This window comes from Podarcis erhardii (assembly GCF_964252035.2).
Source record: "Podarcis erhardii genome assembly, chromosome: Z".
Classification (NCBI taxonomy): Eukaryota; Metazoa; Chordata; class Lepidosauria; order Squamata; family Lacertidae; genus Podarcis; species Podarcis erhardii.
The window spans coordinates 46,780,790-46,800,283 of NC_138504.1; the positions used below are offsets into that span (position 1 = coordinate 46,780,790).

A 19,494-nucleotide genomic window follows, 5' to 3' on the forward strand; every position below is an offset into this window, starting at 1 on the left:
TCTGGAGGGACACATTATCCCCCTGAGCCGGAGATTTACCACCCCTGATTTAAAATGTCTGCAGAAGCTGCATATGACCCATTCACAGGTTTTATTTAAAAAAACAAAACAAAGGCAAAACTGGAAATAGATGCAAAAGCCAAACTGGAATAGATACAAATTATATACATTTTATTTTAATTCATTTTTAAATAACACTTTTCAGTATAAATTCCAACATATATTCTGATCATACATTTGATCCCTCCCATCGCACGCACCCCCACTCCCCAGCCATTTGGCAAATAAAGCTCAACATATGCTCAGAAATCAGGGACATAAATTATGGCTGGTGGATTGTCCTTGGGGACAGTGAGTTCAACTTATATTCAATTCAGTAGCCCAAACCTTGTTATATGATTTGGAGATTATAAGCAGTTGAGTTTTCAGACGTTTTGAATTCTTTTAAAGTTTAGGTTGCTGCAGTACAGATATTTTTTTTCAGGATTTTTTTTTCTTAGGTTCTCTGTGTTTAATTATTGCTGTGGCTTATTATATCTCTTTTGTCTGGCGTACATTTAAAGCATATGGCTTCCCAAAAAGAATCTTGGGAACCAAGAACTTCACTAAGCTACAATTCCCAGCACCCTCAACAAACTACAGCTCCCAGGATTCTTTGGGGGAAAGCCATATGCTCTGAATGCACTTTAAATGTATGGTATGGATGTGACCAATGAGTTGGAATAAAATTTCAGGGCAAAAAGGTCTTGGCCAACCATGCTTCTGAGATCATCATACCTGTTTCATAAATTTATTATATTTTTTGGCCTGATCTAATGCAGTGCCTATTTCACTACACAATTCATGCTGCCTCTCTACAGTTAAATTTCATGCAGTTATTTCTAGCTATGGTAGTTCATTAGATTCTAATTTTTAAAAAACCGAACAAACACTGGCCTGCTGTTTTTGTTTGGACACAAGTGCATCCAAGTGTGATTATGGAGCAGCATATGGAGAAGAGGCAAAACTTGTCACCGGGCAGGTCATTGAGATTACATTTGCCTTCACCCAAACCAGCTATGGCATAGACTGACATGGCTCAAAGTCATTAGTTTAAGATCATAGCCAGAGCAAGATGAAAGGACCGTAAGCCTTTGGCCACCATGGGTAACTTCCAGTTCCTTCAGTCTTCTCCATTCACACCAGGCAACTGTATCACTTCCTTGAATTTGAGTAGCATTACATAGGGGTACATACATACTATACTACAATCCCCCCACAAAAAATGGTTTAACTTCTAATGGATTCCCCTAAGGAACTCTGGCAGCCTGGGGAGAGTGCACTGAATTCTCATTTAGAAATGCCAAAATGTATCCAAAGTACAGCAATAGGCTTTCTATGGATGGGGAACCTCCCAGAAGTAGTTTACTCCAGCACTCATGAGCCCAAGCCAACATGGCGAATAGTGAAGGACAATGGGAGCTGTAATCCAACTGCATCTGGAGGGCTACAGGTTCCCCATCCCCGATATATACTCTCAAACTGTTGCTTCTAAAATCTTACACAATGCTGAAACACCACCCACTGTTTGGTGGTTCCATTATTACACGTCACAAGTTTGATAGGTCGGCATACTCTCGCCATGGTAGACATTTGTGTGTGGAACTCACTTAAGGTGAGCTGGCTTTCACATCCATGAAATGCGCCCAAATGCTCAAAACATGCACTCATCTGCCATATGTTTTAAGAGCTGAAGCCAGGGATTCTTTGGAAGATTCCTCCCCAATGCTAGTCCGTTAAGGCAGGGGTGTGGAAACCTGTGGCCCTCTGGATGTGGTTGGACTCCAACTCCCACCAGCCCTAGCCAGTATCACCAACGGACAGGTATGAAGGGAGTTGTAGTCCAGCAACCGCTGGAGGACACCAGGTTCCGTGTCCCTAGTTTCCACCAACTGGCAACTGGTGTTCAGATTCTTGGACCGAAGTCCTTCCTAGTGCTACCCAGTGATGCCAAAGATTGAATCTGGGGCCTTTTGCCTGCTAGAAGTTGAAGGTCTCCTTATATGTAGGCTGCAGTAGAAGATATTTGACATTCTGGACTTTCAAATGTTTTTTCTATGCAAGAAATGGGGGAGCCTGAGATTCTCCAGATGTTGCTGGATTCCAACTCCCACCTGCCCCAGCCAGTATGACCAAAGTTAGAACTGTGAGTTTATAAAATTGTAGAGCAGGAAGGGGCAAGGGTCTAGTCCAGCCCCCTGCAGTACAGGAATCTTTTGCCCCAAATAGGGCTCAAACCCATGACCCTGAGATGATGAGTCCCATGCTCTACTGACTGAGCTATCAATCATGAATTGTAATTCAGCAGCATCTGGAGTGCCACAGGTTCTACATCCCTGCCTAAAGAGGACAGAATCCATAGTAGCACCATATCCTTGTTAGGACTAGCTAAGAAACAAGAACACCCCCCCCCCCCTTATGATGCAGGCCAGCTAGTGCCCTCTAGATGTCTTTGGACTCCAGTTCCCACTGCCTGTGAGCATTGGCCATGCTGGCTGGGACTAATGGGAGTTGTACTATGAAATGCCTGGAAGCACCAGGTTGGGGGAGGCTAATGAGAGTTTACAGTGCATATGAAGTGAAGTTTCCCACAGACATATGCAGAAAATAATTTTTTATTACACTGTTTAATGTAAGAGTGCCACGAGTGTAAACTGGAAGGGTGGTACCTTATTATTTTTCCTCCAGAATCCTTTGCAGTGAAACCAGGACAGCTAAACCCATTTACACTTGCAATATGGTCAGTTCCTTGTTGGGATCCACGCTAGCTCTGGGAGACTGGGAAGGGTTGAAAGGAGCAGATAAGACTTTGCAAAGCCACCAAGGAAAGGAAAGGAAAGGAAAGGAAAGGAAAGGAAAGGAAAGGAAAGGCAGCTTTAAAAACAAAACAAATATGGAAGGTTGATATAGGGTGGAACATTTGAGAGATAACAGTTGGTTTCAAGTAGAGAAGGTGATAAAAATTGACACACACTTTTTCCAGTGGAACACTTAAATACATAGTGTTCTCTCCTGCAAACTCCCACACTTGTTCTTTTGAGGACTGATTCAGCTTTGCTTCCTGCATGAACCCACCCACCAACCCCACTCGCAGGAAGCAAGCATGCACATTCTGTCAATGGCCGCCTCAATATTGTTATTGCAGGAAGGATTGAAGTGCCTGCTGGGAAATTTAGATTTTTGGAATTAAAGTGGATTCAAGCACTCTGTCCTCAACTGCACAGGCTGCCTTAGGAGGGACTGTCCACGTGGCACATACAATTCTCCCCAGTCCTCAGTATCCGGCACCTGACAGGGGCACGCTTCGGTAATCTTTTGTAATATGGCACCGTGTGACACCAAAATTTGGCACCCCCAAATGGATCTTCTTAATCATAGATCTTCTCAATTTTACACCCTCTCGGCTTGGCACCCTGTGCAGGGGAACTGCCCGCACCACCTTAAATCCAGCATTGTACCTGAGGTGGCTGGCTCCCTCTGCCTAATAGCAGAGCTGACCCAGCTGACCCAAGACATTGTGCTGCCTGAGGCAAATGGTAAGAAAGCACCTCCCTCCCTGTTCCACCTAGAGAAGTCAACTGTACTGGAGCTGAATCTGATTTTATATTTATTTATTAATATTATTATTATGAATTAAATTTGTATATCGCCCTATACCCACAGGTCTCAACACTGATTTCAACACCGATGACAGGGCAGTATCTGCCATCGCACCTGAGAGCAGCAGCCTGGCTTCTGCCCTTTAGCACTTCACTGCTGCTTCCCACCTTGCACGTGCTGCCTCACTGTGCCTACTAGAACACCCAGCCTCGATTATCCACGTTCCCACTTGGTGCTGAGAATTTCAATGTGGCAAAAAGTTGACATCAATTTAGAAGGATCATTGGATAGAGGAGAGAGCTATATGTCATGTTATGTACTGAGTTGAATAGGATCCAAAAGGCAGCAGTCTGATTGGTCCTAGAACAATAGGATTCAGAATGCAGCAGTTTGAGGTGGCAGTGTTGCGGTGCTGTGTGTGGCAGTCAGCTCAGCAGGATCCCATACACATTGGCAGTGAAATATACTCAGAGTCGAGAGTGGAATTCATGCTCTTTATTCCGCTCATAGTGGTGAGGAGAAAAATGGAAGTTCCCCCAAAATGTCTGCTTTATATACATTATTTACACAATGGGCCCCACATGATTGGCTAATTCCGGGAATCACCTGTAGGCCAATCAGGTTGCAGATTCACTTCCACCTGGAGCTGGATTGGGTGGCTCCTGTGGACCAATCAGACTGCTGCATTCTGAACCCTATTGTTCTAGGACCAATCAGACTGCTGCATTCTGAATCCTATTATTCTAGGACCAATCAGACTGCTGCATTTTGGATCCTATTCAACTCAGTACATAACATGTCATTTCCCCACCATTGGAGAGTGGGAAGCACTCTGAGAGCCTGATCCTGCTCTTGTACAAAACCAGGAGCCCCAGACAGGTTGTCATTGACAGCCCAGTGAGATTCCAGAGAGTGTCTGCAATGCAGAATCTGTAAAGCCCACACAGAACCGAAACTGACTCTCCACACTTCAACAGATGTAACCCATTTTTGAATGTATGTCCCCCTATCCTCCATCAATACAAGTGGGTGTGTCACAGTTGTGTGGGCAAAAGAAGGACAACATACCTTAGCATGCCTTTTGGGGAACATATTTCAAAAGTTCAATCTTTCCCCCATGCACACAAATTTGCACTAAAACAGTTTTTGCTAATGTCAGCAAAAAGATGAACAATATAAACATACTTGTAAAAATGGTGCTGACTGGAAAGCTATACCAAAGCAAAGAGGTGTAATTTTAAACAGTTTGATTGCTTCTTGTGCTGTGGATGCAGACGTAGAGAACTCTGAATGAAAGAGGGTTCCAGGGACTGGCAGAAGATCAAGGAGTGGGGAGGTATGCGGGCAGAAGAGACAGAGAGGGAGCACGATCAAATGGGGGGCATTAATTGGGGGGGGGGTGTTCTGTGCCACCTGTGAGACAACAGCTAGCAAAGGAGGAAGAAGAGGGTTGGGAACAGGAGACCAGGCAGCCAGAGCAAGAGGGGAAGTAACAGGAGGACCTGGGGCCTGGTGAGCCTTCAGATTTTCTGGAGGGGGTCATATCACATCAGCCAAGGGAGTGGATGGGGAAACAAATACTATTTCCCCCTTTTGTACGCTGGGCTGCTCTCTACACATACCTATTCCTCTTTGTCCAGACAAGCCAAAAGGCTTTATCATTTTTCAAAATACACATTCCAGCCAACCAAAAACACTCAAGCAGGGTATGAGGTAAAGCCATGGCCTGGGGACAGAGGCAGCCTGTTCTGTTATACTGCCTGAGACAAAATGGGAAGGAACCGGCCCCTTCCCCCACCAAAGCCTTGCTTACTGGGGTTGTGCAGATTCCCCACAGGATTCTACCACCCAAGGCAGCTGCCTCAGTCTGACTCATGGGCAGGGCGGCCCTGCCTGAGGAGAGCCTTGAAGGACAGACAAAGAGGCCTGGAGGGTCACATTTGGCCCCCAAGCCAGAGGTTCCTCCTCACCCCTGCTGTGGACATTCAAACAAAAAAACAAAAAAGAGAGGGAGGAACGATCAATTTAAGATCAGAAAGTTAGTCATATTATCAGAAGAGGAAAAAGTTAGCAACAAACGTTTGACGGAGGCCCAGCTCCAACAATATTGCCATTGAAATTTACAGCACTTTAATACAATACTTGCTTATTTGTTGTTGCTTTGAGTTCTGTGTTTGTTTGTTTTTGTTTTTACAATGCTGTGAGTGGCTGTACAGATAAAATCTACGTGATAAAATATGTCATTTTTGTACAAATAGTTTACAAATACATTGCAGAGGAAGCTTTGTTACATTCTGTATACAGGCCGTTTCCACACCAGATTGGAGACTCGGGGAACAATGCCCGTGCAGTGTCCTCACTAGCATCCCTTGGGAGAATCAGAGTTCAACAAAGCTAAGAAAATAAACAGATTCTTGCATTTTAAATAGCATCATCATCACGTTCAAAGGAAGGTTGCAGAAAAAGTACAACACTCTCACCCATTTCTTTTCCGTACTCCTAAGGTCAAAGCATAAATGCCAACTTTCAGAGCTCTTGGTTTCTATCAGCGCATCTTTTCACCAGTGACTTTTCTTTTTTTAAAAGAAGAAGAAGAAGAAGAATCAAAACTCTTTTAAGAGCACAAAACAAAGTTCTGGGAATCCACCTCCAGCCCCCCGGCTCTCCAAACCATAAAAGCCATTTCCCATAATTTATACGACAATGGCTACATTTCAAAACAAGAGTTTTAAAATCAGGCGTCCAGTGTTTCAACATAGCTTTTGATTGGCGATGAGATGATGTCTTGGTATATGCCTTCATCATTTCATACAAAAATATATTTCAAAGCAACTCCATTTTTTAAAATACAAGTTTATATCCATAGTGGCAAGGATGGATTTTGATGGGAAACAATGAATTGAATACAATCTGTAAATTTACCTGAAACTCCTTTATTATCTCCAGTGTCCAACACTGTGTGTGTGGGTGTGGGTGTACGCGGACCCCAAAGCCCGGCCATGGCCAATGCTGGGAAAGTTATCTAGTCCTCTTGCCCGGAACGCTGGTGTCATTGACTGGTGTCCCTCTCAACAGGCACTGCACTGGTTTGCTCCACTTACAAGATTTCGAAGTAAACTCTCAACCCTGGTTTCATTAAGCCTTGTAGTTATGCATGGGAGTAGCCAACGCCAGCTGGCCATTGGGTGCCACCTCGTTACCATCGTCCTCCAACAGGCCTGAGACATCAGCATTGGGGATGCTATCATGGTAGCTGCTGAAACTGATGTTGTCCTCCTTGAGCTCAATGGTCCAAAAGGGGGCATTCAGCTTCCTGTTCTGATATTCGCGGTACGTGTAGACAGCACCCACAAATCCCATCAGCAGAACCACAAGGATAATAATGACAGTAAGGATGATGATATTGAACTGGGTCCATGATACATCAGCTAAAGTAGAAGTACTATTGTCAGAAGAACTGATGGGGGAAACTGTCTGTACCATCGGAGGCTGTGGTAACGTGCTGTTGGTGGCTGAGTATGATGTTGATACACTGATGTTTATAGTTGGAGGAGTCAACCCTCTGCCTTCGGGACCAGGAACATATTCTAGAGAATTTTTTTAAAAAGGCAAATATGGCAAAGTGAGTGTATTCTTATTCTTATTATTAAGCATCAAACACATCCATTAACCCACATCACAGGAGGTCAACAGCATTTCCCGGGCCATTTTCCAGTAATTAATAAATACTTACCAATTCAGAAAGGACAAAACAAATACAGGATAGTTTCCCATCTTTTAATTTAGTAAAACTTATCAAACCTTATCAAAACTTATTTCACTATCACAAATTCTAGTAAAATATATCCCTCCCACACCTGCCACCCAATTTATAACCTTTCAATTTAGAGCTACTTTGGGAAGAATATTGGTTTTGAAAAGCAGCATACAAGTTGACATTTAATAATAATCCTTTGTAAAAGTGTGTGTTTCTGAGATTTGTCATAATTTTTTGGTACATCACTTTCATGTTTTGCTAATGAAATAGATTCTGAAACGAAATAAACCTCAAGAGATCAAGTGACAATGGAAACCTACAAACTTCAAAATAGCATTCTAATCTACATAAGGCATGGATTTCCAAGGGTACCCACACCAGCTTTAAATTTTAGCTCTTAAATTCAGTTCACATTTCTGATGTGTTTGATTGTTTGTTTGTAAGAATATCATTGTATTTTTTTCTGGGGGGAAAGGTAGGTGAACTCACCACAAAGCTAGTTAGTTAGTTTATTGTGGGCCCAGTCACAGTGCTGCCACCCTACGCTCCAACCCCAGGCAGTGGCTAAATGTAAGAACGTAGAATCATAGAGTTGGAAGGTACCCCAAAGGTCATCTAGTCCAACCCCTGCTATGCAGGAATCTCAACTAAAGCATCCATGGCAGATGGCCATCCAACCTCTTCTTAGAAACCTCCAAGGAAGGAGAGCCCACCACTTTCTGAAGGAAACCATTCCACTGTTGGACTGCTCCTACCATCAAAAAGTTCTTCCTGATGTTTAGTCTCCTTTCTTGAAAGTTGAAAGAATTGGTTTGGGACCTGCCGTTCTGAGCTGCAGAAAACAAGCTTGCTCTATCTACCATGTGATAGGCCTTCAAGTATTTAAAGATGGTATCATATCTCCTCTTTACCAGGCTAAACATACCAAATTCCATCAACTGTTCCACATAAGGCTTGGTTTCCAGACCCTTGATCATCTTGGTTGCCCTCCTCTGCACACGTTCCAGTTTGTCAATATCTTTCTTAAATTGTGGTGCCCAGAACGGGACACAGTATTCTAGGTGTGGTCTGATCAAGGCAGAATAGAGTGGGACTATTACTTCCCTTCTGGACACTATACTTCTGTTGATGCAGCCTAGAATAGCATTAGCTCTTTTTCGCTGGGGCATCACACTGTTGACGTACGTTAAGCTTGTGGTCCACCAAGACTCCCAGATCCTTTTCACATGTACTGATGGTAAGCCAGGTGTCCCACATCCTATATTGGTGCATCTGGTTCTTCCTGCCTAAGTGCAGAACCTTACATTTGTCCCTATTGAAATACATTTTGTTAGCTTGCGCCCAGTTCTCCAATCTGTTACGGTCATTTTGAATTCTGATTCTGTCTTCTGTGGCATTAGCTACCCTTCCCAGTTTGGTGTTATCTGCAAATTTGAGGAGCAGCCCCTCAATTTCTTCATCCAAATCATTTATAAAGGCGTTAAACAACAATGGGCCCAGGACAGAACCCTGTGGAACCTCTTCTGTTACGTTTTTCCAGGATGACAAGGAACCATTAATAAGTACTCTGGGTTCAGTCAACCAGCTACAAATACTCCTAACAGTTACCTCATCCAACCCACATTTTACCAGCTCCCTCATGAGAATATCATGGGGAACTTTGTCTAAAGCCTTACTGAAGTCAAAATATACTATGTCCGCAGCATTCCTCTGATCCATCAAGCTTGTAATTCCAGCAAAAAGAAAAAATAAAAAGATAGGAGGTTCATCTGACATGACTTATTTTTGAGAAACCCATGCTGGGTCTTCATAATCACAGCATCCTTTTCTAAGTGTTCACAGACCGACTGTTGAATTATCTGTTCCAGGACCTTCCCTGGTATTGAAGCCAAGTTCACTGGTTGGTAGTTACCCGAGTCTTCTTTTTCCCCCTTTCTGAAGATGGGGACAACATTTGCCTGCCTCCAGTCTGTAGGGACCTCACCTGTTCTCCAAGATTCCTCAAAGATCATAGACCAGGCATAGGCAAACTCAGCACTCCAGATGTTTTGGGCCTACAACTCCCATCATCCCTGACCGCTTGTTAGCTAGGAATGGTGGGAGTTGTATTGGGTATATATCCATTCCAGCACTCCCAGGCTATCTATCTATCTATCTATCTATCTATCTATCTATCTAATATTTTTAAAAGGTAAGGGAACTCAGTTCTCCTGAGATCCTGCTCAAACCCCCCGCCCCCCGAAAATCACCATTAATATTTGTCAGCATCTTCCCTAACATAATGCATTTCTCTATATTACTTTCACTCCTACATACGTAGGTGCATTCCACCCTAAAATGTGCATCTTTACACATATTGTTTGGAGAACTGAAATACAACATTCAGATAAGTACGAATTTTGAAAGATAGTTGCTTTTGTTCATGTATTGGTTCAAGAAGTGCAAATTAAGGAGTTTCTAATTGCTGCACACACAAAACTGACTTCTTCCTCCACTGCTAGTTGCAGCCAAAAGCCCTGAGAATAGGAGAGGGTCTTTAAGCTAACGTCAAGTGGAAAAAACAAGTTTTACCTTTCCTGGTGCAATTCGCGCCTTCCGAACGTTTGGCGTAACCCTCCTGGCACTTTTCACAGTGAAATCCTGCCGTGTGGTAAAGGCAACCAAGGCATTCCCCTGTGTCCAGCCTGCAGACTCTGGGTGACCGCGCTGGGTCAACATTCCCATTGCACTGGCATTTGATACAGAGGCTGTCAGAGCTGTAGTAGCCAATGTCACACTGGTTGCAGTGAGCACCGCTGTAGCCAGGGCGGCACTGGTCACAGGTTGGCGTGCGGTGACCGGGCTCTACAGGAGAAAGAACACTAGTTACTTCCACTGATGAAACTTGCCACATGGCCACCCTAAGAACACAAGCCTAGTCCTGTTTTGTCTTCTTATGCATTCAACCCACCAATTCAGTTTTTGTTGTTGTGGTGGTGGTGGTGGTTGAGGATTATTTTTACCTTGGTTTTGAGGAGGGGTCCACTTTTATTTCAGTGGGCCTCCTAACATAACTGTATCTGCAAGAACTCGGCCATTTAGTGTGGCAATGTCAACACTTTGGAACTAATCCAATATCCTGTTTTCAGTGACCAAACATACACGAGAAGCCAACAACCAGACCTTGAGTGCAACTCTTGTGATTCCCAGCAAGTGGCAGTGTGAAAGCTTTGGAACTGGGGGACTCTGAAGCTTGGCTCCAGGTCTTTACTCCCTGAGCATCTGAGCCAGCTACTGTACTCAGAGGAGGGAGCCACAGGTGCCCATCAAGGCAACTGTTCAGGAAACAGTGCAACCAAAAGTGGGAACTGCAGACATAGTAAGCCAGCCTCAGCCTTTCTTACTCAGATGTCTGCCACAGCACCTCATCATACAAACCTTCAAAGCTTGCTTCTCTCCTTCAGCATGAGGAATTGAACCCTTTGGTAAGCACCAAGTTACAACCACACTGTAGCTGTCACCTGCTTCCATTTCCTGTTTTCTCACCCTGCTCTTGATGGATTGTTAAAGCCAGCTTTCAATCCACAGCTGATCTTCTTCGCATTATGCAGAAGTTAGAAGAAGTCAAATGGCCAGGGACTGGACTAGGACCAGGGACTTCAAATCCCCACTTGGCCCTGTGTGCTGACCTTGGACCAGTTACTGTCCCCTCGGCCTAACATACCTCACAGGGCTGTTGTGACGGCAAAATGAGGGCACGATGGAAAGAGAAGCATGCATGTCACCTTGAGATCCTTGGTGGAAAGGTGTTTTGTAAATGTGGGAATGATACGTCTACCTCTAGCATGCCCCATGTCATCATTGCATTTTGCAGCTCTGCAATCCCATAACTGTTTTAACTGCCCAGGTCACATCTACACCTAGCAAGGTGAGATGCATTTACATTGCTATGGCATGTTAGTGAACCCTAGCAGAATTCTCCTGGTTTCACCATTGCCTCTGAACAATAGCTAGTTCTGAAGGGGGCTGGAAGAACCAGCTTTCGAAAGTGCCTTGACAAAATGCATGCAGGGCTGACACTTTCTCCCTGGGTAGTTCCAGGGAGGCCTCCAGCCTCAAGAGCACTCCACCCGTGAATTACCGTATTTTTCGCTCTATAAGATGCACCAGACCACAAGATGCACCTAGTTTTTGGAGGAGGAATACAAGAAAAAAAATATTCTGAATCTCAGAAGCCAGAACAGCAAGAGGGATCACTGCGCAGCGAAAGCAGCAATCCCTCTTGCTGTTCTGGCTTCTAGGATAGCTGCGCAGCCTGCATTCGCTCCATAAGACGCACACACGTTTCCCCTTACTTTTTAGGAGGGGAAAAGTGAGTCTTATAGAGCAAAAAATACGGTACCAATTCCACGCTGCCAGTGGCTATTAGCCACAATGGCTATGTTCTGCCTCCACTGCTGGCAGTAGAATGAAGTGGCGTAGCAGGGGGACACAAGCGCAGTTTCCCCAGGTGCAAAGTTGTTTCGGGGTCCAAAATTTCAACACCTGATGCTGCCTTAATAGAACTGTGCGCTTCCCCATGCGAACTAGGAAGTGACCTCTCCAGAAAATGGAATGACTCTTCCTTTCTTACCTCTGCGGCTGCAGTCTCCTAGGTGAGTCAGGAGCTGCTAGGCAGTTGAATTTGCATGCATACTCCATCTGTTTCCCTCCCTCCCAGCCCCCTTCTGTGTGGCCCCAGGCGCCTGCCACCCATGCTACACCACTGGTAGCATGTATCTGAATATCTGTTGCTGGGAAACACAAGCTGTCGTACTTTCAAGGTTCCCACAGACATCTGGTTCACCACTGTGGAGACAGGATTTTGGACTAGTTGGTCCACTGGCCTGATCCAGCAGGGATCATCTGGTGTCCTTATGTTGATGTACCATAGTGAAATTCCACAATTTTAGAAAACCATCTTACTTATATGACAGCTGCCAGAGGACACTACAGGGGAGCAAGGACAAAGAAGACACTCATGGTGTCGCGAACCACTTCGGTAAAACTGCCCCTTGCATTTCTCGCAGGAAGCGCCTTCTGTGTTCCCTTGACAGTCCAAGCAAGTGCCTAGAAAACAAGATAAATGCAGAAATAAAGACAAAGACAACAGCTGTCCGAAGTAGTGGGCAGGAACTCAAAATGACACAGTACCTTGCTGGGAACCACAAAAATACAAGTAGGACCTGCAACAAAATGTTGCAGCAGGCACACTCCTGTTCTGGATACCCTATTCCATTGCACACCCCTGAAAAGACAGAATTCTCAGCTTTCATTGGGCTGGGATTTTGGGGAGGGATGTTCTCCCATGTAGGTTCCCCCCATCCAGGATTTTGTGCTGCTCCAAACCATAGATTTCCCCTAAACCTACTGCTACTTCCCCCTCTTGTACACAGATGGTGACAACTTTGGGTACATAAGAAACAGTGGACCCAATCATGAGGATTTAGCCAGTTGCTCACCAGCACTGTTGCCAAGACCATGTGAGGCTTTTGGTGGAGTTGTGTTGGGGCTTTTAGTGGGGGAAGATTCAAGGTCCAGCAGATAGAAGAGTACAAAAGGTATCTTGAAGAAAGGCAGGTAGCCAGTTCTATGATCCCGCCACCCAGCCCTAGCTTTGGGCTGTGTGGACTACAGAATGTGGATTGCGTCTAGAGCAGGCTTCCTCAACCTCGGCCCTCCAGATGTTTTTGGCCTACAACTCCCATGATCCCTAGCTAGCAGGACCAGTGGTCAGGGATGATGGGAATTGTAGTCTTAAAACATCTGGAGGGCCGAGGAAGCCTGGTCTAGAGCAAGGTGACCAGGATGGCAAGGGGTCTGGAAACCAGGGGTTGTAGCCAATATTAGTCCTACTGAGCATAAATACATTGCAATTCATGGACACCGCTCGTGTAGGTTCATTAATTTCAGTGGCTCTACTTCAAGTAGAACAGGCTTGGACGCAACCCCAAGTTTAATGAGGAACAGTTGAGAGCTGGGTATGCTTAGCCCACTGAAAAGGAAAATAAACAGAGAGACTTGAGAGTGGCCGTCAACTATCTTGACGGCTGAAAGCAATGGAGGCTGGTCCATTAGGACCAATAGGGAACTGTCCCACTAACAGCTCAGGGGGTACCCCTGCCTAGGAGCTTCATCTCCTCCTTAGTCTCAGTGTTGCCTCCTGTAGAACTCACCAGGAAAAAGGACAAATGTAGGGCTGGCTCCATTGGTTCTGGCTCTATTTACTGTTGGCAGTACCCAGAGAATTTAAATCACTATTGGAGCAGATGCTGGAGATACCTTGTATTGAACCAGAGTCGCAGCTCAGTGGTGGAACTCATGGCTTGCATGCAAAAGGTACCATGTTCAAACTCCTGCATCTCCAGGTCAGGTAATGAAATGCACATTCCCTTCTGGGCAGCCTTTGGAGTGGAGAGCAGGCCAGTAGTAAGCGGAGAGACGCATGTAAATATTGCCTTTGTACCATAGGCTAGCTTCCACATGCACACTCACACACCCTTCTCCATCTTCCACCCTGATAAGCAAGAGGCGTAGTCAGAATTCAAGGGCACATCAGAGGCAGACCAAAGCCCTCAAGGAGGCAAAGCAGGGCCAGTGAGCAGTGTGACCTGGTAGGAGGAGGTGTGGACTGGGGGAGCCCAAGGGCCAGACAGAGAGGCCTGGAAGACCACATACAGCCCCTGGGCCTGGGGTTCCTCATCCCTGATTGATACTATCTGCACATGGCTCTCCAGGGTCTCAAGACAGTTTTACTTCCTGGCCTTGCTTGGAAATGCCAGGGATTGAACCACGGACCTTCTGCAGGCAAAGCAGATGTTCTGCCACTGAGCTACAGCCATTCTCCACTGAAAATGGTGCTTTACTATGGAAGTTATGTTCCATCTACTATTGTATTTCAGACCATAATACCCTTATGGGGTTTCTGTTGTGTAAGGATGTTCCTCCCACTGGGAAACAGCTTTATGACAAGGGGCACCCGAGTTCTGCTTTCCTCCCCAAAAATGCTTGTCAACACAGGGAAGCTTTGCGTCAGTGTGGGGTTTCAGACTAGCATGCAGGAAGGCAGACATGTCCACTTTGAGCCTTTGACTGTCACTTATTTCTAATAACGAAAAGTGCCTCCATGGTGTCTCAGCAGCTGCCACAAGAGGGCAGACAACTCACATCTCTAAAGTTCTTGATTTATATTAGCACTGAGCATACATACAAAAGAAATCAGATGGTGCCATAAGGCAGCATAGCTGTCAACTTTCCCCTTTTCTTGCGAAGAATCCTATTCGGAATACGGGAATTTCCCTTTAAAAAAAGGGAAACGTTGACAGCTATGTAAGGCAGTCTATCCCAAAACATAGTGTTGGGTGAAATTGTTTTGATGTTCAGCCATGAGTGTTGCTGGTTTTAAGATTTTATATTTTTTGAAAAGGTATTTTTAAAAATATATTTCCTTTACCTGTTTGCATTGATATAAGCAGGCTTTAGCTAGAACTCAGGCTCACTTTATTGCAGACTAAGAAAACAGACTGTTTAGTACTCAACTATCCTAGACAGAAACAGAAATGCATTGAGAGTCTAAGGGTGTAGTCCTGCTCAGGTGCCTAATAAGAGGTTCTTTAATCCCATAATGGTCAGATCACTACATAATGTTTGAGGTTTAGTTTTACTTTTGAGTGAGAAACAGTCTTTGAAACACCATTATTGGCATGCCTAAACTTTCAAGACGTTTAGCTTATTTACTGTCTGTTTCCAATTTATCCTCCCAACAACCCTGTGATGTAGGTGAGACCGAGAGATGGTGACTAGCCCAAGTTCACCACCCAGTGAGTTTCATGGCTTAATGTGCAATTGAACCCTGGCATCCCAGGTCATTACTCCAACACTCTAACCACAACACCACACTGGTTCTCATAGGCTGGGAGAATATCACCAGAGATCCTTGGAGTGAGCACAGGAACAAAGGAAACTGCTTCATATTGACCACTGGGGCATCTAGGTCAAGCTATCTATACCAGGAGTCCATGGGTGGGTTTCAGGGGGTCCATGAACCAGGCGCAAATTGTATGCAGAATTGCGTGCCCACATGTTTATGTACATTTTTCTGGGAAGGGGATCCATAACTTTCATCAGATTCTCAAGGGGGTCCGTTACCCCCCCCCAAAAAAAAGGTTAAGAACCATAGGTCTAAACTGAGTGGCAGCAGCTCTGCAGGGTTTCAGATGGAGGACATTCCCAGTGCTTTTTTCAAGGAGGTAAAGGTAAAGGGACCCCTGACCATTAGCTCCAGTTGCGGACGACTCTGGGGTTGCGGCGCTCATCTCGCTTTATTGGCCGAGGGAGCTGGCGTACAGCTTCTGGGTCATGTGGCCAGCATGACTAAGTCGCTTCTGGAGAACCAGAGCAGAACACGGAAATGCTGTTTACCTTCCCGCCAGAGAAGCACTTTGATGTGCTTTCGAACTGCTAGGTTGGCAGGAGCAGGGACCGAGCAACGGGAGCTCACCCCGTCGCGGGGATTCAAACCGCTGACCTTCTGATCGGCAAGTCCTAGGCTCTGTGGTTTAACCCACAGCGCCACCCGCGTCCCTTTTCAATGAGGTACACCACCTCTTTTTCCTCTACCACCATCTCACCACCGTCACTTGCCTGCCCACCTGCTTGCTTACTCACCCCCTACACCTTTGCCACTTTCTTCCCTGTCACTGGTTCCCGAGGCTACAGGCACAACCTCCCAGAGGTGCTTCGACACGACCTAGAAGGTGCTTTGCCAATCGTAAAAAGGTCATGCCAAAACATCTCTGAAAGGCCATGCTTGCAGCCTCAGGAAGTGGAGGAGGAAGAGGCATGGGGTGGGGAGGAAGAGAGCAAGAGGGAGGGCAAGCATCGATGGGGATGGTGGGGGCATGGTTCATACTGGCACATATATTTCTGCACCTATAATCTGCAGGCAAGGCAGCTGCTCTATCCCTTTTAGCTACAGCCCTTCCATGCTGAAAATGTGGGTATTACAAGTAGACAAGAGTGCTCCTCTCTTCCTCTCTGAAATACTGGAGGATACACAACTGGATTGTGATGCTGTCTTGTTATTCTTGATCAGCCTCAACAAAACCCCACCAACCTTAACCAGGGCCACCAAAAGCCCGAGTCCCCCCTTGCTTTTCACCTGTCAACCGATCGCAACTCGCAGAATGGTTGTTACACCGACAAGGTTCGCACGTGGTCCCGTTGAACAGGGAGTAGCCTTCCTGGCACTGGGTGCATTTGGGGCCATCTGAACCAGCTTTGCAGCGACATCTTCCAGAGCTGTTTAAAAACAAGCAAGAACAGAGGCAATGTGAGTCAGGGAAGGAGGAATGATGGGAACCTCTTCGGCACAAGACTTTTTCAGTGAGTGAAGGTAGCATGGGAGGAGACCCAATTCACCATAGAGATAGCAAAGGCTTCTAGATAGTGGAATCTACTTGTCCTTTTTTTTTGCTAGAAGCCATAACTCCAACAACAACAACGAGGTCAGAGAACCATACAGCTGCCAGTCTCGTTGGGGTCAGCTAGTCCATGGGCATGGAACTCTTTTCAGCCCAAGGGCCATAGGAAGAACTGGCACATCCTCCACAGACAATTTTTGACTGTTGGGCAAGTGCTGTTATGACATCAGGTGACAACTTCAGCTGCCAACTGTTCTTTTGCTAGCAGCATCCATAATTCACCCCTGGATTCGAAAGAAGGGGGTGAGGACACTTGGCACAAAGCCCTCAGGTGACGTTGGCTCTCCCTGACGCTGTCTCTAATCGCGCACTGGTTCGCATTAGCACGAAACATATAATTGGAAATATAAAATTGGAAAGAAGCTAATGCACATACATCAAGTGAAGATCGGGAGTAAAGACTGCTGATTAATGGGATCTCTGCGTGCGGAGTGATGGGTTGGACAAATAAATCAAGTGAAGAATCATCATTAAAAGACTGGTATGTTGGAGTGAAATGGAAAGGAGGGGAGAGAAAGAAAGAGAGAAGAATCGTTGCTAATTACTAATCACAAGCAGGAGCTAAGAACTGTGTAGAAATGAATTACTGATCAAAAGAGAGGACTGGTGGAAACAATGGGGTTTCTTTCATAGAAAGAAAGTTCTATGATGCAGTTAAAAATGGACTTTCGTTAAGACAGGCTTGCTGGAGGACCAGGGGGAGGAGGACCAGGGTCATCGGAATGTGCATGTATGGTTATTGGAATACGATCCTGACCTGGTAGGTCCCCCTGAGTCATAGATTGGCAAGCCTGTAGAAATCAACGGACAGACTGTGGGAATGTTTTTTACGGAGATGTGGAAATGGCGTCTGTCCTTTATGTGATATGACTATTGGAGAGTGCAAAACCCACACAGAATATGTTTGTAACCCGCTTGTGAAGATTATCAGAGATCACAAAGAAAGGAATATATGATAACAACAAGAAGATGAGGAAAAAAACAAAGAGACTATCTGGACAGAACTGGATAGAACTGTTTAATTAAAGCAGCAGCAGCAAGAGCGAAGTTTGGATCCCTTTCGGAGCTTGAAGTATGGGTACCCCCAACAAAAATTTTAAAAATTTGGCTGTATAATTTGGAACTAATGTGATTTGGAATTAATGTGATTTGATTGGCCTGTTAATAAAAATTATATTTAAAAATAGTTATGGGGAAAGTTAGGCTCATGGGTTAGTGCCAAGATCGAATCCAACCCCCTGCTTGCTGCAGGAAAGCCAGTGCTAGAGTTTCTCCAACAAGTGGCCGCCTAACCAGCAACAGCTGGGTAAAGTTGGATGCAAAACGGCAGGCCAGTAGACAGAGCCAGTCAGCTACTCCATCCCATGTGCCATTGACTGCAATAAGTTGCACATAAAAGCACAACTGTGCATCTGCACTGCAACAGAGGAGGGGGTTTTACATGAGGTGCAGAACCTGAACTGAGGTCACAGAACCCCAGCCACACACAAGATCTAGCCCTGGATTTCTCTCAAGCTTCAGCAGCCAGATTTAGAACAGACTGAAGGGAGGTTGTTGTTGTTGCTCTTGTTAAGCAAATCTAAGTTTCCCCCAACAGTGTGTGTGTGTGTGTGTGTGTGTGTGTTTGCAAATATTGGTCCGGTTGGCACAAAGCACTAAGCCAAACTATAGCTTAGAATGAGTGAATGAATGAGCAAACAAGCTAGTGTACAGTGAGAAAATCACAGCAACTCCCCTGCTTTTTCTCTTGCTAATGCTGTTCTAACAGGAGTTAAGCCATGGTTTGCCTTAGTACTACAGCCAAATGAAGGCTCACTGTTTGTCTCCCTCTCCAAACAAACCATGGGTTGTTTTCAATTGTATTATTTTTTATTCATAGTATTTTTAAAGCACTTTTCATCAAAGGTCTCTGAGCAGCTACCCACAATAATCTATAGAGACAGAGAGATTAAAAGCAGATGCGATGTAAAATAAAAACTAAACTAAACTATAAACAGAATAGGCTAGGCTTAAAAGGTATTCCAAAAGCCTGGGAAAACAAGGGAATTTGTCGGCACTTCTGAAGAGGGAAAGAGCCTCAAAGTTGGGGTGCAGTCACCCAGAAAGCCCTGTCTTCTGCTATACTGCAACAAAAGCGGGGTGGGGGGGAGGGAACCACCCTGGAACATTTGTGGTGTAAAGTTACAGGATTTAAGCAAGAATTTAAGCAGCACGTACCGGTACTTATTGGAAATGAAGCAGTATGTCTACACTGAAACATATGAAAGTGTAAAAGGTACTGAAAGTGGGATCCCACACAATTACCCTGATATTATAATAAAGGATGCCTGGAGGGGCCCTTATGGCCCCCTTTTGCATAAAGTTCATGTTTTGGGTACAACACTATTTGGGTGTAGTTAAGAAATAAGCTACATAAGTGGAGCCCAATCTCACTGAAACTCTTACGCATACCTACTCAGTGACCAGGTTGTTCACCGGGACAATATGGTTTGAGCATATTACATCAATCCTGGACTGACCACATTGGTTGCTAATTAGTTTCTGAGCCTGATTCAAAGTGCTGGTTTGGGCCTATAAAGCCTAGAATGCTTCAGGATT

General features: G+C 45.2%; 1 protein-coding gene across 1 annotated transcript in view; it reads right to left on the minus strand.

Moving 5' to 3' along the window:
* Positions 1-150: 150 nt before the first annotated feature.
* The window catches only part of MEGF9 (multiple EGF like domains 9), a 96,401-nt gene continuing 77,057 nt past the window's right edge, over positions 151-19,494 (minus strand). Inside the window, exons 3-6 of the mRNA XM_081847600.1 lie at positions 16,575-16,714; positions 12,341-12,484; positions 9,968-10,240; positions 151-7,226 (exon numbers count right to left, since the gene is read on the minus strand). Of these exons, the coding sequence (XP_081703726.1) occupies positions 6,775-7,226; positions 9,968-10,240; positions 12,341-12,484; positions 16,575-16,714 (1,009 nt within the window). The 3' untranslated portion in view covers positions 151-6,774. The remainder of the gene's footprint in view (positions 7,227-9,967; positions 10,241-12,340; positions 12,485-16,574; positions 16,715-19,494) is intronic.